The sequence below is a fragment of the Apteryx rowi genome, unplaced genomic scaffold (genome assembly GCF_003343035.1).
Source record: "Apteryx rowi isolate R43461 unplaced genomic scaffold, aptRow1 scaffold_220, whole genome shotgun sequence".
NCBI lineage: Eukaryota > Metazoa > Chordata > Aves > Apterygiformes > Apterygidae > Apteryx > Apteryx rowi.
The window spans coordinates 1,296,614-1,313,318 of NW_020448531.1; the positions used below are offsets into that span (position 1 = coordinate 1,296,614).

General features: G+C 71.0%; 1 protein-coding gene across 1 annotated transcript; it reads left to right on the forward strand.

The window, feature by feature from the left end:
- Positions 1–1,742: 1,742 nt before the first annotated feature.
- Positions 1,743–15,612, forward strand: ABCA7 (ATP binding cassette subfamily A member 7). Its single transcript, XM_026064753.1, has 49 exons — positions 1,743–1,834; positions 1,960–2,053; positions 2,306–2,447; positions 2,519–2,646; positions 2,729–2,850; positions 2,939–3,133; positions 3,261–3,350; positions 3,481–3,718; positions 3,834–3,973; positions 4,050–4,166; positions 4,371–4,550; positions 4,624–4,832; positions 4,918–5,094; positions 5,187–5,409; positions 5,522–5,743; positions 5,857–6,061; positions 6,139–6,255; positions 6,398–6,569; positions 6,808–6,939; positions 7,039–7,178; positions 7,270–7,407; positions 7,584–7,795; positions 7,896–7,968; positions 8,227–8,429; positions 8,628–8,676; positions 8,954–9,034; positions 9,646–9,800; positions 9,908–10,032; positions 10,131–10,229; positions 10,526–10,721; positions 10,819–10,913; positions 11,059–11,091; positions 11,345–11,450; positions 11,539–11,613; positions 11,951–12,120; positions 12,193–12,370; positions 12,469–12,584; positions 12,775–12,919; positions 12,995–13,118; positions 13,210–13,339; positions 13,422–13,542; positions 13,785–13,847; positions 13,926–14,032; positions 14,113–14,254; positions 14,332–14,466; positions 14,556–14,659; positions 14,752–14,844; positions 14,962–15,205; positions 15,293–15,612. The coding sequence occupies exons 1-49, from the start codon at positions 1,769–1,771 to the stop codon at positions 15,419–15,421; spliced, it is 6,750 nt and encodes a 2,249-aa protein (XP_025920538.1). The 5' UTR covers positions 1,743–1,768; the 3' UTR covers positions 15,422–15,612.
- The last annotated feature ends 1,093 nt before the right edge of the window (positions 15,613–16,705 follow it).

Consider the following 16,705-nt stretch of genomic DNA (forward strand, 5'->3'; position numbering starts at 1 on the left):
TGCGCTGGAAAGGAGCCAGCATGAATTGCTGATGGACACAACACACCTGAGCTCTGGCTCTGGGGTCTCGGACACAGCTCCGATACCGGAGGGGGAGAGCTGGGCTTTCCCGCATCCCTGCCAAGGCCAGCTGGCAGCCCGGGGCTGCCGCCACTGCCCGCCGTCCCTCGGTTTCTCCCCGGCGCTCAGCTCCGTGGGGCAGACCCTTGTCCCTGTTTTCCCCTGAGGCCAGGAGACAGGCTGGCGGTGATCAGTGACATGGTGTATTTGCCTCCTGTAGCGTGTACGGAGGGATCCTCAGCACAATTTCTCCCTTGGAAGGCTGCTTGGCTTTCGCCTTTAGCAATACCAAGTGTTTTGTCTGTTTTTCCTTCTGCAAAAAGAATGGGAAAGGACTCGCTGCCTTCCCGAGCTCGGGTGATGCAGAACCGGCCAGAGGGTCCTTCCTGGCCGTGGGAGACACCGGCAGCATCCTGCGCCCAGTCAGGGCTGGGTGCTGCCCGGTTCCCAGCTGCCTCCTCCACCAGCGTCACCCATGTCCCAGCAGCTGATGCCCGGGCCGCCCTCGCCGCTCTCCCTCCCTGCGGCGGGGAGCCAGGGGGATGCCAAAGCCCCCTCAATAGCCTGTGGCCCCTGCGGAGAAATCCTCCCGCACAGCCCCGCTTTAGCGCCACTTATGTCAGCCCCTGCAGGCTGACTAGCAGGATTTCCTCGTGAGGATCCTTGCGGATTAGTGCCGGAAGCAGGGGCTGCGGGACCCTGCCCTGCCGCTCGGCTCCAGCCGGTGCCCGGCCTCGCGGGGCAGAGCCCGGCTGCGCAGCCGCTCGCCTGCGCCGTCGCCCAGCACCCGGCTGCGGCGTCCAGGACGCAGGGCTGGGCGTGACCACGGGGTTTCCTGCTCCCGGAGGGGAGCGGAGGGAAAGGTGAGCCTGGGCACTGAGGAGGGAGGTGCTTGGTCTGTTTTTTCACCGGAAAGATTTGGTTTGGTCCTGAGCCCTGGGGCCGGGAGAAGCTGGTCCTGCAGCGCCTCGCAACGGGGTGTCAGGGCCCGGTGGCACCCTGGGCATCATCTCCTTGCTGCTCCTTCCTGCCTCTGCTTCCAGCCATCCCGTAGGCAGGATCTGCTAGGAGCTGAAAAAGTAACACGAGAAAGCAGTTGCGTTAGTGTCACTTCCCAGACCCGGAGGAGCTTTGCAAAGGAGGAGCAGTGTCCGCCCCCATCCCTTGGATGGGGAAACCGAGGCACGGGCAGGCCCCAGGGCTGCCCAGCTCTCCCAGAGCCATGGCTGGTCCCTAGGGATCATATCCCATTCCTTCAGCCAGGATCAGATTTGCTTGGGGGACGCGGGCGGCTGTTGCGTGATTGGCGTCGTACGTGAATCTGGTTCATTGTTCCTGAAGCAATGCTGACCTGGAAGGGATTTTTTAGAGCTTGTGCCCTATTTTGCTGCTTTTGGTTTACAAAAGGCTAGGATTTGAAGGCTTTGGTGTGGAAAGGAGCTTTGCAGGCAGGAATGTGGTGCCGGTTCCTCCCTGCCGGCGCTGCGGGGCCCTGGGGAGCTCAGCCGGGCGCTTGTGCCCTTTCCTGCATGCGAGCCCCGAGTCAGGGGCGAGCGAAAGCCCAACCTGTCTCAGGCAGCCCAACGGCGGATCCGCGGGGCTCAGCCTCCGGGCCAGGGCCGTTGGGCTCTGCGGGCCGAGGGCTCGCACTGACCCTGCCGCTCTCTTCCCTGCAGCCGGAGCCGAGCGCCAGCCCTGCGCCCCCGCCATGGCCGTGGGCACCCAGCTGGGGCTGCTGCTCTGGAAGAACTTCACCTACCGGCGGAGGCAGAGGGTGAGATGGGCGCCCGCACTGGGGGGCTCCTGAAGAGCCACCGGGGGCCAGGCAGAGCCCTGGGTGCCGATGGAGAGGGGAACCCTCCCGTCCCCTCCGCCCCGACCGCGGGTCTCCCCCTCCAGATCCAGCTGGCCATTGAGCTCCTGTGGCCCCTCTTCCTCTTCTTCATCTTGATCTCCGTGCGACAGTCCCACCCGCCGTTCAAGCAGCATGAGTGTGAGCGCCCGCGCCAGCGCCAGCCCCCTTGGACCCACCGGTGCCGGGCTGCAAGGGGCCCCCGTGGCCCGGGTGCTGCCCCTCGCGCTGGAGCCCTGCGGGACCCGGCAGGGCCTGGGTGGTGCGGGGGGTGACAGGCGTGAGGAGGCGGACGCGGGCTGGGGCGCGCTGGGCTCTCCCCGCTCAGGGGCGCGTGGGGCCCTGGGGGCTCCCTGCTGCCCCTCCGGGACCCGTCTCCCCCTCTCTCGGCAGGCCACTTCCCCAACAAGGCCCTGCCGTCGGCCGGGACGCTGCCCTGGATCCAGGGCATCATCTGCAACATGAACAACCCCTGCTTCCGCTACCCGACGGCGGGCGAGGCCCCCGGCGTGGTGGGGAACTTCGACGGCTCCATGTGAGTGGCGGGCGCCGGGGGGCACGCGGGGGCCGGTGGGACCCCGTCTCACTGCCGGCCTCTTCCCGCAGCCTCTCCCGCCTGCTGGCGGACGCCCGGCAGGTGCTGCTCCGCGCCCAGGGGAAGCAGCTCCCGCGCAGCTTGGGCCAGCTCCTGAACGCCCTGCGCCGGCTCCGGGGCAGCGCGGCTCTGCGGAGGGGTGAGCGCCGGGGCCGGGCCGGGCGGGCGCCCGGGGGCGAGCGCGGCCCCTGCGCGCTGACCCCCCGCTCCCGCCCCGCCAGCCCTGCCCGTGAGGGGCTACCTGAGGGAGGAGGAGAGCTTCGCCCGGTTCCTGCGCGCCAACGCGTCCCTGCCGCCGGCGCTGGTGGACGAGCTGCTGGGGGCTCGGCTCAGCCCGCGCGTCGTGAGTAGGGAGCGCGCCGCCCGGGCGGCTGGCGGGTGCGGGCGGCGCGGGGCTCCCTTGCCTCACCGCCCTCTCCTGCCGGCCCCAGCTCTCCCTCGCGGGCACCCGCGTCCCGCTGAAGGCCGTGGTCTGCAACGCCTCGGAGCTGGCCGGCTTCCTGGAGGTGGGCGACGCCGCGTCCTCGGAGCGCCTGCAGCGAGAGCTCTGCGCCCTGCCCGGCCCCACGCTCCGCGCCATGGAGCGCGCCTTCCTCTCCCAGGTGGATTTCCCCCGGCTCTTTGCGGTGAGTCCCCTCGGGCGCTGGGGGGCACGGGAGGACATGGATCCGCCACTGCCCTGGAAAGCCCAAGCTCGGAGACCTGCTGGGTCCCTGCGGAGGAGCCGTGACACCCCATCGTGTCGCCTCGCAGGAGCGGCTGAGCTCAGAGGCGGACGATGTCGCCGACGCCGTGGGAGCCCTGGCCGCCGTCCTGCAGGGCGCTGAGACCCTGCTGCAGGAGGTAGCTGCCCCGCTGCCCCCGCCCGCACCCCCCCTGGGGGTCCCCGGCAGTGCCATGCTGCCCCGGGCGTCCCCAGCCCTGCGGCGGGGCTCCCGCAGCCCCGCTCTGCTCCCCGTCCCGCTCTCCCCAGGTCTCCTCCATGACCAGCTTCGCAGAGCTGCGGCGGGAGATCGGGGCGCTGGCGGCCCCCAACGGCAGCGCCTCCCTCCCGGGCGCCCTCGGGGCCCTGTCCCGCATCGCCTGCGGGCACCCCGAGGGCGGCGGGCTCCGCATCCCCTCCCTCAACTGGTACGAGGACAACGACGTCAAGGCCTTCCTGGACCGCAACAGCTCCGAGCGGAGAGCCGCGGCCCCCAGCAACGCCAGCAGTGAGCGGAGCCGCGCCGTGCCGCGCCGCGTGGGCCAGGGCAGGGGCTTGCCGGGCTCCCCAGCGGGGAGGCAGCGGGGGCAGCATCCGAGGGCTCCTTTCTGCCCCCGTGCCAGGTCCCTTCTGCAAAGAGCTGATCCGGAGCCTGGAGTCCAACCCCCTTTCGCAGATCTTCTGGCGGGGCATCAAGCCCCTCTTCGTGGGCAAGATCCTGTACACGCCGCCGGGTCCCGGCACCGACAGCGTCATGGCCGAGGTGAGCGGGGCGCCGCGGGGAGCGCTGCGGGGGGAGTGGGTGCCCCCGGTCCTGCCTCACCCGCCGGCCCGTCCAGGTGAACCGGACCTTCCAGGAGCTGGCCGCGCTGCGGGACGCGGGGGGCGCGTGGCGGGAGCTGGCACCCCAGATCTACGCCTTCCTCAACAGCAGCCTGGAGATGCAGCTCCTCCAGGTGCGTCGTGCCCGTGGAGCCGGCCCCAGCCCGGGCTGGGGGCCTCTTCCCAGCAGGGACGGCGCGATGGGTGTCCCGACCGCGCTGCGGGGCCAGGGCGCTCCGGGCGGGCTGTGCAGCGGGTGCAGCTCGGAGCTGGCCAGGGATGGATGGCTGCTGCGGGGGGAGCTGCTTTAACCCTCTTTTCCCCCCGTTTTTATGCAGGACCTGCTGCAGGTCCCGGGGACGGCCCAGCTCCTGGACGGGCTCCTCAACGGCACGTCCTGGAACCTGTCGGCCCTGGCCGAGTTCCTGGCCGGACCGGCCCCGGGCCCCGGGCTCACCTGGCACCAGGTGTACGCCGAAGCGGACCGGGTCCTGGGCACGCTGGCGCAGTTCATGGAGGTGCGTGTCCCCCCCGGCCCCCGCGCCGGCCAGCTCCCCGAGCGCCCGCTCAGCCCTGCCCTCCCGCCCGCAGTGCGTCTGCCTGGACAAGATCGAGGCGGTGGCCACCGAGGAGCAGCTGGTGGCCAGGTCCTTGGAGCTGCTGGAGCAGCGGCAGTTCTGGGCCGCTGTGGTCTTCGAGCCGCCCGCGAACACCACGGCCCAGGCGCTGCCCCCCCACGTCCGCTACAAGATCCGCATGGACATCGACGACGTCACGAGGACCAACAAGATCAAGGACAGGTCGGGGGATGCCCATCCCTGCGTCCCGTGCCCGGGCTGGGGGGCGTCCCCCCCCCCCCCCGCCAGCGCTCTGCTCTGCCCCCAGGTTTTGGGACCCGGGCCCGGCGGCCGACCCCTTCAGCGACCTGCGCTACGTGTGGGGCGGCTTCGTCTACGTGCAGGACCTGGTGGAGCAGGCGGTGGTGCGGGTGCAGACCGGGGGCGCCCCGCGCACCGGCGTGTACCTCCAGCAAATGCCCTACCCCTGCTACGTGGACGACGCGTGAGTGGGCAGCGGGGGGTCCCCAGCCCACCGTGTCCCCGGCCGGCGGGTGTCGGGCCGGGGATGGTAAGGGCCGCCGCTGTCTCCCGCAGGTTCCTGCGGGTCCTGAACCGCTCGCTGCCCCTCTTCATGACGCTGGCCTGGATCTACTCCGTGGCCATGATCATCAAGGGGGTGGTGCACGAGAAGGAGGCGCGTCTCAAGGAGACCATGAAGACCATGGGGCTGAGCAGCGGGATCCTCTGGCTCAGCTGGTTCCTCAGCAGCTTCATCCCCTTCCTCCTCAGCTCGGCCTTTCTCGTCCTCATCCTCAAGGCACGTTGCAGAGCCGGGCATGGGGGACAGAGCCAGGGTGACGTGGGGAGCACGGGGGGCTGGCAGCCAGCGTGGGGGGGCTCTGCGGGCTCCAACCTCCCTCGTTTTGCAGCTGGGGAACATCCTGCCCTACAGCAATCCCGCCGTGATCTTCCTCTTCCTCGGCACCTTCTCGGTGGCCACCATCTGCCAGTGCTTCCTCATCAGCACCTTCTTCCTCCGCGCCAACCTGGCCTCGGCTTGCGGTGGCATCATCTACTTCTCCTTCTACCTGCCCTACGTGCTGTGCGTGGCCTGGCGCGACCACATCACCTTCCCGCTCCGCGTCCTCATGGTGAGCAGCCCCGGCTGCCCTGCGGGTGCCCGGTGCAGGGTTCGGGGTGCGGGATCCCCCTCCTGCCCCGGGGCCGGGCTTTCCACCCACGCCGCCATGCTTGCCGCCGCCAGAGCCTCCTGTCGCCGGTGGCCTTCGGCTTCGGCTGCGAGTACTTCTCGCTCTACGAGGAGCAGGGGGTTGGCATCCAGTGGCACAACCTGGGCGCCAGCCCCGTGCCCGGCGACCCCTACAACTTCGCCACGGCCATGGCTCTGCTGCTGCTGGACGCCGGCCTCTACGGCCTGGCCACCTGGTACGTCGAGGGCGTCTTCCCAGGTGAGCGCAGCCCCGCGGCCCCCGTCTCGGCCCTGGCCCCGCTCAGCCCGGCGCTCCCAACCCTGTCCGTGCTGCAGGTCAGTACGGGATCCCCAAGCCCTGGAATTTCCCCTTCCTGAGGAGCTACTGGTGCGGCGAGGAGTCCTCGGCCAGGCACCCCCCGTACCCCACCAGCCCCCTGGCTGCATCCCAAGGTGAGCTCCTGCCCCGTGCCACCCCCGGAGCCTCGCGGCTGGAGCGCTGGAGCTGGGCTCGGGTGCTCCCGCCGGGATGCCGGGGCTTTGCCCCGCTGCAAGGGCACCAGCCCCGCGACCGTGACCCTCCGGTGGCTTCCAGTGCTGGTGGAGGAGCCACCAGCCCAGCTCCAGCCGGGAGTCTCCATCCGCAACTTGGTGAAGATTTACCGCAGCAGCAGCCGAGTGGCCGTCAACGGGCTGAGCCTGGACTTCTACGAGGGGCAGATCACCTCCTTCCTGGGCCACAACGGGGCCGGCAAGACCACCACCATGTGAGCCCGCGGGCCGGGGGTGCCAGGCGCGGGGGGGACCGCTGGCGCCCCGGGGCCGGGCTGTGCTCCTGGAGATGGGACCTGAGCCCGGATCTGCCCCAGCTTTGGCGCGTGACTGTCCCCCTGCCCCAACCCCCAAGGATAAGCTCCAGGCACCCCGTATAGGATGGGGGACGCTGGCCACCACGAATGAGTCCTGCTTCCCCTGCGCTCCCCTTTCCCATGGTCCCACCTGCAGGTCCATCCTCACCGGCCTCATGCCCCCCACCTCCGGCACCGCCTATATCCTGGGCTGGGACATCCGCTCCGACATCGACAGCATCCGGAAAACCATGGGCATGTGCCCCCAGCACAACGTGCTCTTCAACATGTAGGCAGGGGCCGGGGCGGGGGCGGGCGGGGGCCGGGCCCCGGCGTCCGGGCGGGCAGCGGTGGCCGGCGGCAGGAGCTCAGCTGCTGCCCGCCGCAGCCTGACGGTGGAGGAGCACATCTGGTTCTACGGGCGGCTCAAGGGGCTCTCGGAGGAGCAGGTGAAGGCGGAGATGGAGCAGCTGATCCGGGACACGGGGCTGCCCCACAAGCGCCGGGAGCAGACCAAGAGCCTCTCGGGTGCGTGCGGGGGGCAGCAGGGGCGCACCGGGGCCGAGCGGCGGCTCCCGCGTCCCCGGCCGCCCCCGACGCCCTCCCTCCGGCCCCGCAGGCGGGATGCAGCGGAAGCTCTCCGTGGCCATCGCCTTCGTGGGCGGCTCCAAGGTGGTCATCCTGGACGAGCCCACGGCCGGCGTCGACCCCTACTCCCGCCGCAGCATCTGGGAGCTGCTGCTCAAGTACCGCAAAGGTCGGGGCCGGGGGGCCGGGGACTCCTCTTCCCCCTCTGTGCACGTATCCCGTATCCCCAGCCCTGGGGAAACGGAGGCAGGGCCTGGGGGCTGCGAGCCGTGGGGAGGCATCCGCGGGGGGGGTCCGGGTGCCGGGCGACGAGGCAGCCCGAGGCAGCGCGCGCTCTGCCCCCAGGCCGCACCATCATCCTCTCCACCCACTACATGGACGAGGCGGACCTGCTGGGCGACCGCATCGCCATCATCTCGCAGGGCCGGCTCTGCTGCTGCGGGTCCCCCCTCTTCCTCAAGGCCAGGCTGGGCACCGGCTACTACCTCACCCTGGTGAAGCGGCAGCGGGTCGAGCCGGGCGGCAGCGCCGGCAGCGTTCCCGGCTCCGCCAGAAAGGTGGGTCCCCCAGCGCCAAGCGCCAGCTGAGGGGTGGCTGGCCCCTCCGGGTATCCGACCCTGCCGCAGCATCCCGCGCTCCGGCCGCCCTCTCCCGCAGGACAACAGCGACTCGGAGCGCAGCAGCGACACGGGCCTGGGCAGCGAGCGGGACAGCGAGGCCAGCGCCGTGGGTGAGGAGCCTGTTCCTCCCTCGCGCCCTCATCCCAGGGCGACCCTCCCGGGTGCTCCCCCGGGGGGTTCGCGGGTGCCTCTCGCCCCTGCGTCCTGCCCCGCTGCGGGCTTGGGGCTGCGCTCCCAGAGCAGCTCCGTCCTCCCCTGCCCCCTGCAAAGCCCCCAGGACCCCCAGGCCCGGGTGCAGGGCACAGCGCCGGCTCCTGTGCCAGACCCCGGTGCCGGCCCCAGGTTCCCAGCCCTCCCTGTCCCCCCAGATGTGCCCCAGCTCTCGGCTCTGATCCAGAAGCTGGTCCCGGGCTCCCGGCTGGTGGAAGATATCGGACATGAGCTGCTCTTCGTCCTGCCCTACAGCGGCGCCAAGGACGGGGCGTTCGCGGAGCTCTTCCGGGAGCTGGACGCCCGCCTGGGGGAGCTGGGCATCTCCAGCTACGGCATCTCCAACACCACCCTGGAAGAGGTACCCAGGGACGGCTGCCGGGGCTGGAGGAGCTGGTGACCTTGGGCTGGTGACCTTGGGCTTTGCCAAGGCTTCCAGGGTGTCCCTGGCCACCGAACATCTGCCCTGCGCTGGTCTGGGGCAGCCTGCAGCCTCGGGGCTCTGCCTTGCCAGGGTGGTGGGCACTCGTGGCCGTGTTTAATGCCCCATCTCTCTCAGATCTTTCTGAAGGTGGCCGAGGACACGGGGGTGGACATCGACGTGGCAGGTAAAACGTGTCGCCCCAGCTAGAGCTGAGCTTCAGGACACCGGGGTGCAGGATGGGGAGCAGGGGGGACACTTGGCAGTGCGGGAAGATGCCGGAGCAGGGACAACGGTGTCTGGGAGCGGGTGTCCCTGTGCTCTGCATGGGAGCACGCAGCGTCCAGCACCGCCCCTGCCCTCCCCGGGGCTGGGGACCCTGCCAGGAGCACCCTTGGGTGCAGGGACATGTCCCCGGCTGTGGCCTCCATCCCACCCTGGCGCTCTGCACCGTGTTTCGTCAGGCATCAGGAGAGCCTCCCGGCCGGGGAGAGAAGCCATCCCCAGCAAGGACGGGGATGTGGAAGCAGCCGATGGGGAGCTGGGTAAGTGGGGCCAGGCGGGCGCTGAGCCCCCCCGACTGGCCCATCCCTTCCGCTGGATCCCTCTGGCCGCGCCAGGGCTGTGCATGGCATCAGACCTGGCATGTGGTCCGGGAAACTCCAGCAGCAGCAGCATCTCGGCTGCCACCAGCCTTGGGACAGCTCTGGGGGCTTGGGAAGGGAGGGGAGCAGGGCTGGTGGCGGGTCTGGGGGTGCCTGGCCCTGAGCAGGGGTTGGGACGGGGTGTGAAATCCTGGGAACATGTCCGGGCACTGTCTCTTGGGGTTGGAGAGAGCTGGCGTGGGGGCAGCGGTGGGAATTCGGGGAGGGTCTGCAATAGTCTGCAGCGTCTGCTCCGCCCTGGGCTCCCCCTTCACCTAACCGCTGCTGCGCGGGCGCGTCTGGCGCGGCTGTAACACTTCTTTCCTCTCTCCTTTACTCTGAGTCCGAGGAGCCAGGAGAGGTAGGAGCTGGGGTGGGCTGGGGGTGTCCCCAATGCGAGCAAACCGCCCGCGGCCGTCCCGCTGCCCGCGTGAGCCCCCTGCCCTCGCCACCCGGCTCGGCCCCGGGCTGGCGCCGGCAGCCGGAACAAGGAGCCATCTCTGCCCTCGCAGCGGAGGAGCCGCGGGAGACGGACCTGCTGCGCGGCGCGGCCGGCCGGGGGTCCCGCCGGGTGACGGGCTGGGCGCTCACCCGCCAGCAGCTCCGCGCGCTCTTCATCAAGCGGCTGCTGCACGCCCGGCGCAGCACCCGGGGCTTCTTCGCGCAGGTACCGCGGAGGGGCCGGCGCCGCGGTCCGGGGGGCCGTGCTGGGCTGGGGGTGGGGGGAGCAGAGCAGACCCTGCCCCCCCCCAACCTCCTGCTGCCCCCCCGCAGATCGTCCTGCCGGCCGTCTTCGTCTGCATCGCGCTGCTCTTCAGCCTCATCGTGCCGCCCTTCGGGAAGTACCCGCCGCTGCGCCTGGAGCCCTGGATGTACGGGCAGCAGTTCACCTTCCTCAGGTGGGTCCCCCCAGGAGCGCCGCCCGGCCCCCGCTGCCCCCGGCCCCGCTGCCCCCGGCCCCGCTGCCCCCTCTCACTGCCCTGCTCCGTCCTTGCAGCGACGACGCCCCGGGGGACCCCGACTCGGCTCGGCTCCTGGGCGCGCTCCTGGCCGAGCCGGGCTTCGGCACCAAGTGCATGAAGGACGCCGGGGAGGAGTGAGTGACGGGGCGGCGCGGGGGGCTCGGACCCCGGCCTCACGCCTGGCTCCCGCAGAGCGGCTGCGGCCGGACCCCCTCTCCTGTCCTGCCCCCCAGCCTGCACCCCTCGTCCTGGCACGGAGAGGGGCAGCGTTTTCCCTGGGGGCCCTTCCCAAGCTGCTCCCGCGGTGCCACCTGTGCGATGCTACGGCACCTTCGCGGCGGGATCGCAGGGATGGGGGGGACCTGCGAGGCCCCTGGGCCGTGCCAGGCTCCTCACGGGGGGTCTCTCTCCCCACGGTGCCCGGGACCAGGACAGGGCCATGCCCGCCAGCCTCCCACCCCGGCGGCTTCTCCGTTCCCCCGGTGTCCCCGGCCCTGCTGGCAGCGCTGCAGCGCGGGAACTGGACGCCGGCCGAGCCGTCACCCTCCTGCCGGTGCAGCGCGCCGGGGGCTCACAGGATGCTGCCCGACTGCCCGGACGCGGCCGGGGGGCTCCCGCCGCCCCAGGTAACCCCTGCCGCCCCCGTGCACGGGGCGGGCGATGGCCCCAGGGAGGCCCGGGGGCTGCGTGTCCATCCGGCCCGTCTGTCCGTCCCCCCACCAGGTGCAAAGGGGCACGGGCGACGTCCTCCAGAACCTGACAGGCAGGAACATCTCCGACTACCTGGTGAAAACCTACCCCCAGATCATCCGCCAGGGGTGAGCGCAGGGCGCCCGCGCTCCCAGCGCCCCGTCCCACGGCCCCGGGGACGCAGCGCAGGGCCCCCCCCACCCCGGGGTGGGCAGCAGGGGTTGGTCTAACGTCTCCTCGCTGGTGTTTCCTCCCTCGCCCTGCTTCTTTCAGGCTGAAAAGCAAGAAGTGGGTGAATGAGCACAGGTGAGTCCAGCGGGAGATCGGGGTCTTGTTCTGCGCAGGCTGGGAGGCAGGACGCCTGGGTCCCGCGTGGGGTTGGGCCGTGGGCGCGTGCTCAGGTGGAGCCCGCGGAGTCTCCGGGCAGAGGCATCGTATGGGCGACCTTGGCTCTTTGGTGTGCACCATCACCGCGGCGTCAGGGCTGGGTTTGGGCAGCAGGTGGCAGCGGGGAACAGTGGCGCGGTTGGAAATGTTCGGTTCTCCCCTGCACACCCAGGTACGGCGGCTTTTCGCTGGGCGCCCGCAGCTCCCAAGTCCTGCCGTCGGCGGAGGAGGTGGACAGGGCGGTCCTGGAGCTCCGGGCACTGTTCAACGTCACCCCGGTACGGCTGGAGGTCTGCGCCGGGCGGCCGGGCAGCGGGAGGGCTCTTGGGGCTAGCCCACTCCTCACCCCCTCGAGTCTGCCCCCAGGGGAGCCCTGCTGACCGGCTGCTGGGCAACCTCAACCGCTTCCTCGAGGGCCTGGACACTCGCAAGAACATCAAGGTGAGTCCCGGCCCCGGGGCCGAGCATCCCGGCAGGGGTCAGGTCCTGCGCGTGGGTCCAGGAGGGCCCCATGGCTGGCAGGCAGCGAGCGCCCGGACGCCTGGGTCCCCTTCCCGTGGTTACAATGGCCAGGACGGGATGGAGCCCGGCTTGAGACGGGGTTGGGTCTAGCAGCTCCTGTGAGCCAGGATGCCTGGGCCCCGTTCCCGGCTCCGGGAGCGGAGCAGGGTGCTGCGGGCCAAGGCGGAGGGGAGCTGGCTGCAGCTGGGCCCCCCTGCCCGAGCCCCGGGGGGGTGAGCCTGGCTCAGGGCGCTGCGGGACTTCCCCTGGGCCGCAGGTCTGGTTCAACAACAAGGGCTGGCACGCCGTGGTGTCCTTCCTCAACGTGGCCAGCAACGGGCTGCTGCGGGCCAGGCTGCCGGCGGGGGCCAACCCGGCGCGCTACGGCATCACGGCCACCAACCACCCCCTCAACCTCACCAAGGAGCAGCTCTCGGAGGCCGCCCTGTGAGTGGGGGGTCCCGGCGGTCCTGGGGGGGGGGGCCCTGCCGCCGGCTGACCCTCTCCCCTCCACGGCAGGATGGCCACCTCGGTGGACGTGCTGGTCTCCATCTGTGTGATCTTCGCCATGTCCTTCGTCCCGGCCAGCTTCGTGCTCTTCCTCATCGAGGAGCGGGTCAGCAAGGCCAAGCACTTGCAGTTCGTCAGCGGCATGAAGCCCGTGACCTACTGGCTGGGCAACTTCGCTTGGGACATGGTGCGAGATGGGGCTGGGGCCGCGCCGGGGCAGGCAGGCGGCTTCTGGGGGCCAGACCCTGTTCATGACCCCCCCTCCTCGCTGCTTCGTGCCCACAGTGCAACTACCTGGTGCCCGCGCTGCTGGTCATCCTCATCTTCCTCTGCTTCCAGCAGAAGTCCTACGTGTCCTCGGCCAACCTGCCCTCCCTGGTCCTGCTGCTGCTGCTCTATGGGTGAAGGGCTGGTGGAGACACCCGTGGGGCTGAGCCCGGGGAAGGGCTGGGGGGACACAGGGGGCTGGGGGGGGCTGGGTGGGATCAGCGCTCGGGTCCGGGGGCTCTGCGGGGCCGGTTCCCAGGTGGCCCTGCCATGTCCCCAGATGCGGGGTGTGTTTTGGTCAGCCCCGTTTTCCTCTCCCTCCAGCTGGTCCATCACGCCCTTGATGTACCCGGCCTCCTTCGTCTTCAGCATCCCCAGCACAGCCTACGTCGCCCTGACCTGCATCAACCTCTTCATCGGCATCAACGGCAGCGTGGCCACCTTCGTGCTGGAGCTCTTCGTGGACCAGGTGAGCCCCGGGCTGCCCCCAGAGCTTGTCCCACCATCTCTCCCCTGACGCTGCCTTTGCCTGCTGTCCCGGCAGAAGCTCAACGACATCAACCGCATCCTGAAGAAAGTTTTCCTCGTCTTCCCGCACTTCTGCCTGGGCCGAGGCCTCATCGACATGGTGAAGAACCAGGCGATGGCCGATGCCTTCGAGAGGTTTGGTGAGTCCCGGGGGCTGCTGGCCCCAGGGTGCTCCCTGCTGCGTCCCCCCCGCTCCTAAAGCCCCTTTTCCCTCCTCTTCGCCGCTCGCAGGGGACAAGCGGTTCGTGTCCCCCCTGTGCTGGGATCTGGCAGGGAAGAACATGTTCGCCATGGCCATTCAGGGCGTCATCTTCTTCCTCTTCACCCTCCTGGTGCAATACTGCTTCTTCCTGCGGCTCAGGTGAGGGGGGGGCCGCGCGGGGCCGGCCGCTGGCCCCGACGGACCGCCGTCCTGGAAAGCTCCCTGCCGCTGTCGCCCGCAGGCCGCAGGCTCTGCATCTGCCCTCGCTGGGCGAGGAGGACGAGGACGTGGCCCGGGAGCGCGCCAAGGTGGGCGGCACGCTGCGCCCCACCGACGTCCTGGTGCTCAGGGACCTGACCAAGGTGAGCGGCGGGGGCCAGCCCTGCCCCGTCCGGGGCTGCACCTGGGGCAGCTCTTCCTGCGGGAAACGCTCTCTCCTTCCCCTGCAACTCGAGCAGCGGGAATCCTCCGCCCGCCTGCGCCGCTCCAGCCGCAGCGGTGTCCCCTGGTGCAGCCCCTCTCCCGCAAGCCCCTGGCACGTGCCAGCGGGAAATGGGGTCCCCAAGAGCCGGGGATCTGCCGTAACCCTCTCTCCCTGCTCCAGGTGTACCGGCGGAGGAAAGCGCCGGCGGTGGACCGGCTCTGCGTGGCCATCCCCCCCGGGGAGGTGAGGGGCCGGGATGTGCTCCCCGGCCGGGTGCAGGCGCCGATGGGTTTTGCCGTTAACCGCATCCATCCCGCGCAGTGTTTCGGGCTCCTGGGGGTGAACGGTGCCGGGAAGACGTCCACCTTCAAGATGCTGACGGGGGACACGGAGGTGACGCTGGGGGAGGCCTGGCTGAAAGGGCACAGGTGAGCGGGACGGGGGCTCGCAGAGGGGCCGGGGCCGGCCCTCGCCCCGCGCGGCGCTCACCCCTTCCCGCGCCCCGCAGCGTGCTCGCCGACCTGCAGGCCGTCCACCAGAACATGGGCTACTGCCCCCAGTTCGACGCCGTCACGGACCTGCTCACGGGCCGCGAGCACCTGGAGTTTTACAGCCGCCTGCGCGGGGTCCCGGAGGAGGAGACGCCGGGGGTAGGTGCACGGCCGGGAGCCCCGGGACCCCCGTGCTCAGCCCCGTGGCGCTCAGCCCCGCGGCGCTCCTCTCCCAGGTGGCTCAGTGGGGCATCGCCAAGCTGGGGCTGGGGCCGCACGCGGACCGGCCCGCCGGCAAGTACAGCGGGGGCAACAAGCGCAAGCTCTCCACGGCCATCGCCCTCATCGGCTGCCCGCCCGTCGTCTTCCTGGTCAGTGTGGGGCCGGGGGGCCAGCGGCTTCGGGGGGGTGGGGGGTCCTGGCCCCGCTTCCACCCGGCGTCACCGTGCTGCCATTGCAGGATGAGCCCACGACGGGGATGGACCCGCGCGCCCGGCGCTTCCTCTGGGATTGCATCCTCAGCGTCATCAAGGAGGGCAGGTCCGTGGTGCTCACGTCGCACAGGTAAGGTCGCCCGCGCGCCTGGGTCCCGCAGCGCGGAGGGTCCCCTGCCCGACCGCCGCAGCGCGGGGGCCTCACGCCTGCCCTGCCGGCAGCATGGAGGAGTGCGAGGCGCTGTGCACCCGGATGGCCATCATGGTGAACGGCCGGTTTCGCTGCCTGGGGAGCGTCCAGCACCTCAAGAACCGGTAACCCGGGACGGGGGCTTGGGGCCGGCTCCGGCGGTGAGGGGGAGCCAGCCCTGCCGGGGCAGCAGCGGGGCTGGAAGAGCCTCTCCAGCGCTGCCCCCGCTCTTCCCACGCCAGGTTCGGGGACGGCTACACGGTGGTGGTGCGGGTGGGCGGCCCCGGGCCGGCGCTGGCGCCGGTGGAGAGCCTCATGCAGCGCTCCTTCCCCGGCGTCGCGCTCAAGGAGCGGCACGGCGGGCTGCTGCAGTACCAGCTGCCCTCCCGCGCCTGCTCCCTGGCCAGCATCTTCGGCGTCCTGGCGGCCCAGCGCGGCTCCTGCCACATCGAGGACTACTCCGTGTCCCAGACCACCCTCGACCAGGTGCGCCGGGGCCGCGGAGCGGAGCGGCGGGCAGGGATGGGGCCGCAAGCGCTGCCCCGTCACCACCGTCCCCTTCCCATCCCGCAGGTGTTCGTGCACTTCGCCAGGGAGCAGAGTGACGAGGACCCCGGCGGGGACCCAGTGCTGGTGCCCGGCCCCGCAGGGAGGCTGACGCGGCTCCTGGAGGACGAGAGCTGCCAGGAGAGCGTGGTCTGAGGCACCACGCCGGGGACCGGGGCTGCCGGCAAGCCCTGGAGCTGCATGGGGGGGCCTGGCCGCATCCTGCCCGCTCCCCTGGGAAGGGATGTCCGGGCGCCGGTCGGCTCAGCGCAGCCGGATGCCGGGGCTGGCCCTGGGACCCGTCTGCTTTCTGCTAGGGAAGGGGCTGGTGTAAAATAGTGAGTTAAATAAAGATATGCAGCAGGGCCCCAGGATCAGGCTGGTTTTCCTGCACGGCTCTGTGGCACTGCCGGGGCCCGGCGGTCACTCCCAGGGCTCAGGGACGACGCTCGGACCCACCTCGGGCTGCCCCTGCTGGGCTCCGGTGCCCGGTGGCTCCCTGCCCGTGGCATTGCAGCAAAGGGGCTGCGGGCTGCGGGCTGGGCTGCGGTGGGAGGCAGCGGGGTGGCTCGGTGCCCGGTGCCTCGGCGCGGGCACGGAGCAGCCGGCACGGCCCCCTGCCCCATGCCGGGGGGCTGCCAGCGCTGGGGATGCTCTGGGCCCTGCAGCTCCCTTCTCCTCCGCTCCCTGGGAGCCGTGTGGTCTCCAGGAGAGGCCGAAGGTCGACCAGGATCTTCCTCACCACGGGGCGCTCCCTGGGCAGGGGCTGGGCAGAGAGCGGGGCTGGGCAGTGGCAGAGGGTCCTGCCCCCCGGGACTCTTCTCCCACCCTCCACGTAGGGCTCCTGCCTCTTCCTCTCCCTCTGCGGATGCCCCTGGCATGGGGCTGGGGTGAGCCCCTCTGTGCCTGTGGCTGGGCGCCCCATCTTGCCAGCCGGCTCCGTTGGGGAACCAGCCCCAAGCAGGGGGACCCGGGGGACCACTGAGGGCTTGGGGCCCCTGGCTGCTCCCTCGACCCGCGGGACCTGTCTCCACCGCGCGGGGGGCCACGTACCTCCCCCACGGGGCTGCTGGGGCGGGAGGAGGCACCCCAGGTCCGTCCATGTGAAGTGGAGCCGCCGTGGCTGCCCTCCCCAGCTGCTCCGGGGTGCTGAGCCCTGGGGGCATCCTGCTGCGTGCCGCAGGGATGCTCCATCCAGGGCCGCACTGGGGGGGCTCGGGGGCGCCAGGGCTGAGCCAGGCAGCACGCGTGCAGCCTTGCGGTGTGCCGGCACGGCCCTGCACCCTCTTGCCTGTCCCGCGGTGCTCGGCAGGATCCGGCCCTGCTTTGCGTGATGTAACCAAGCAATGACGCCGGAATGAGGAACCGGCCACTCCTAAACTGGGCAGTTTCGCAGGCTGCACCCAGGGCTCTGCCTGTACCAGTGGGGGAGCTCGTGGC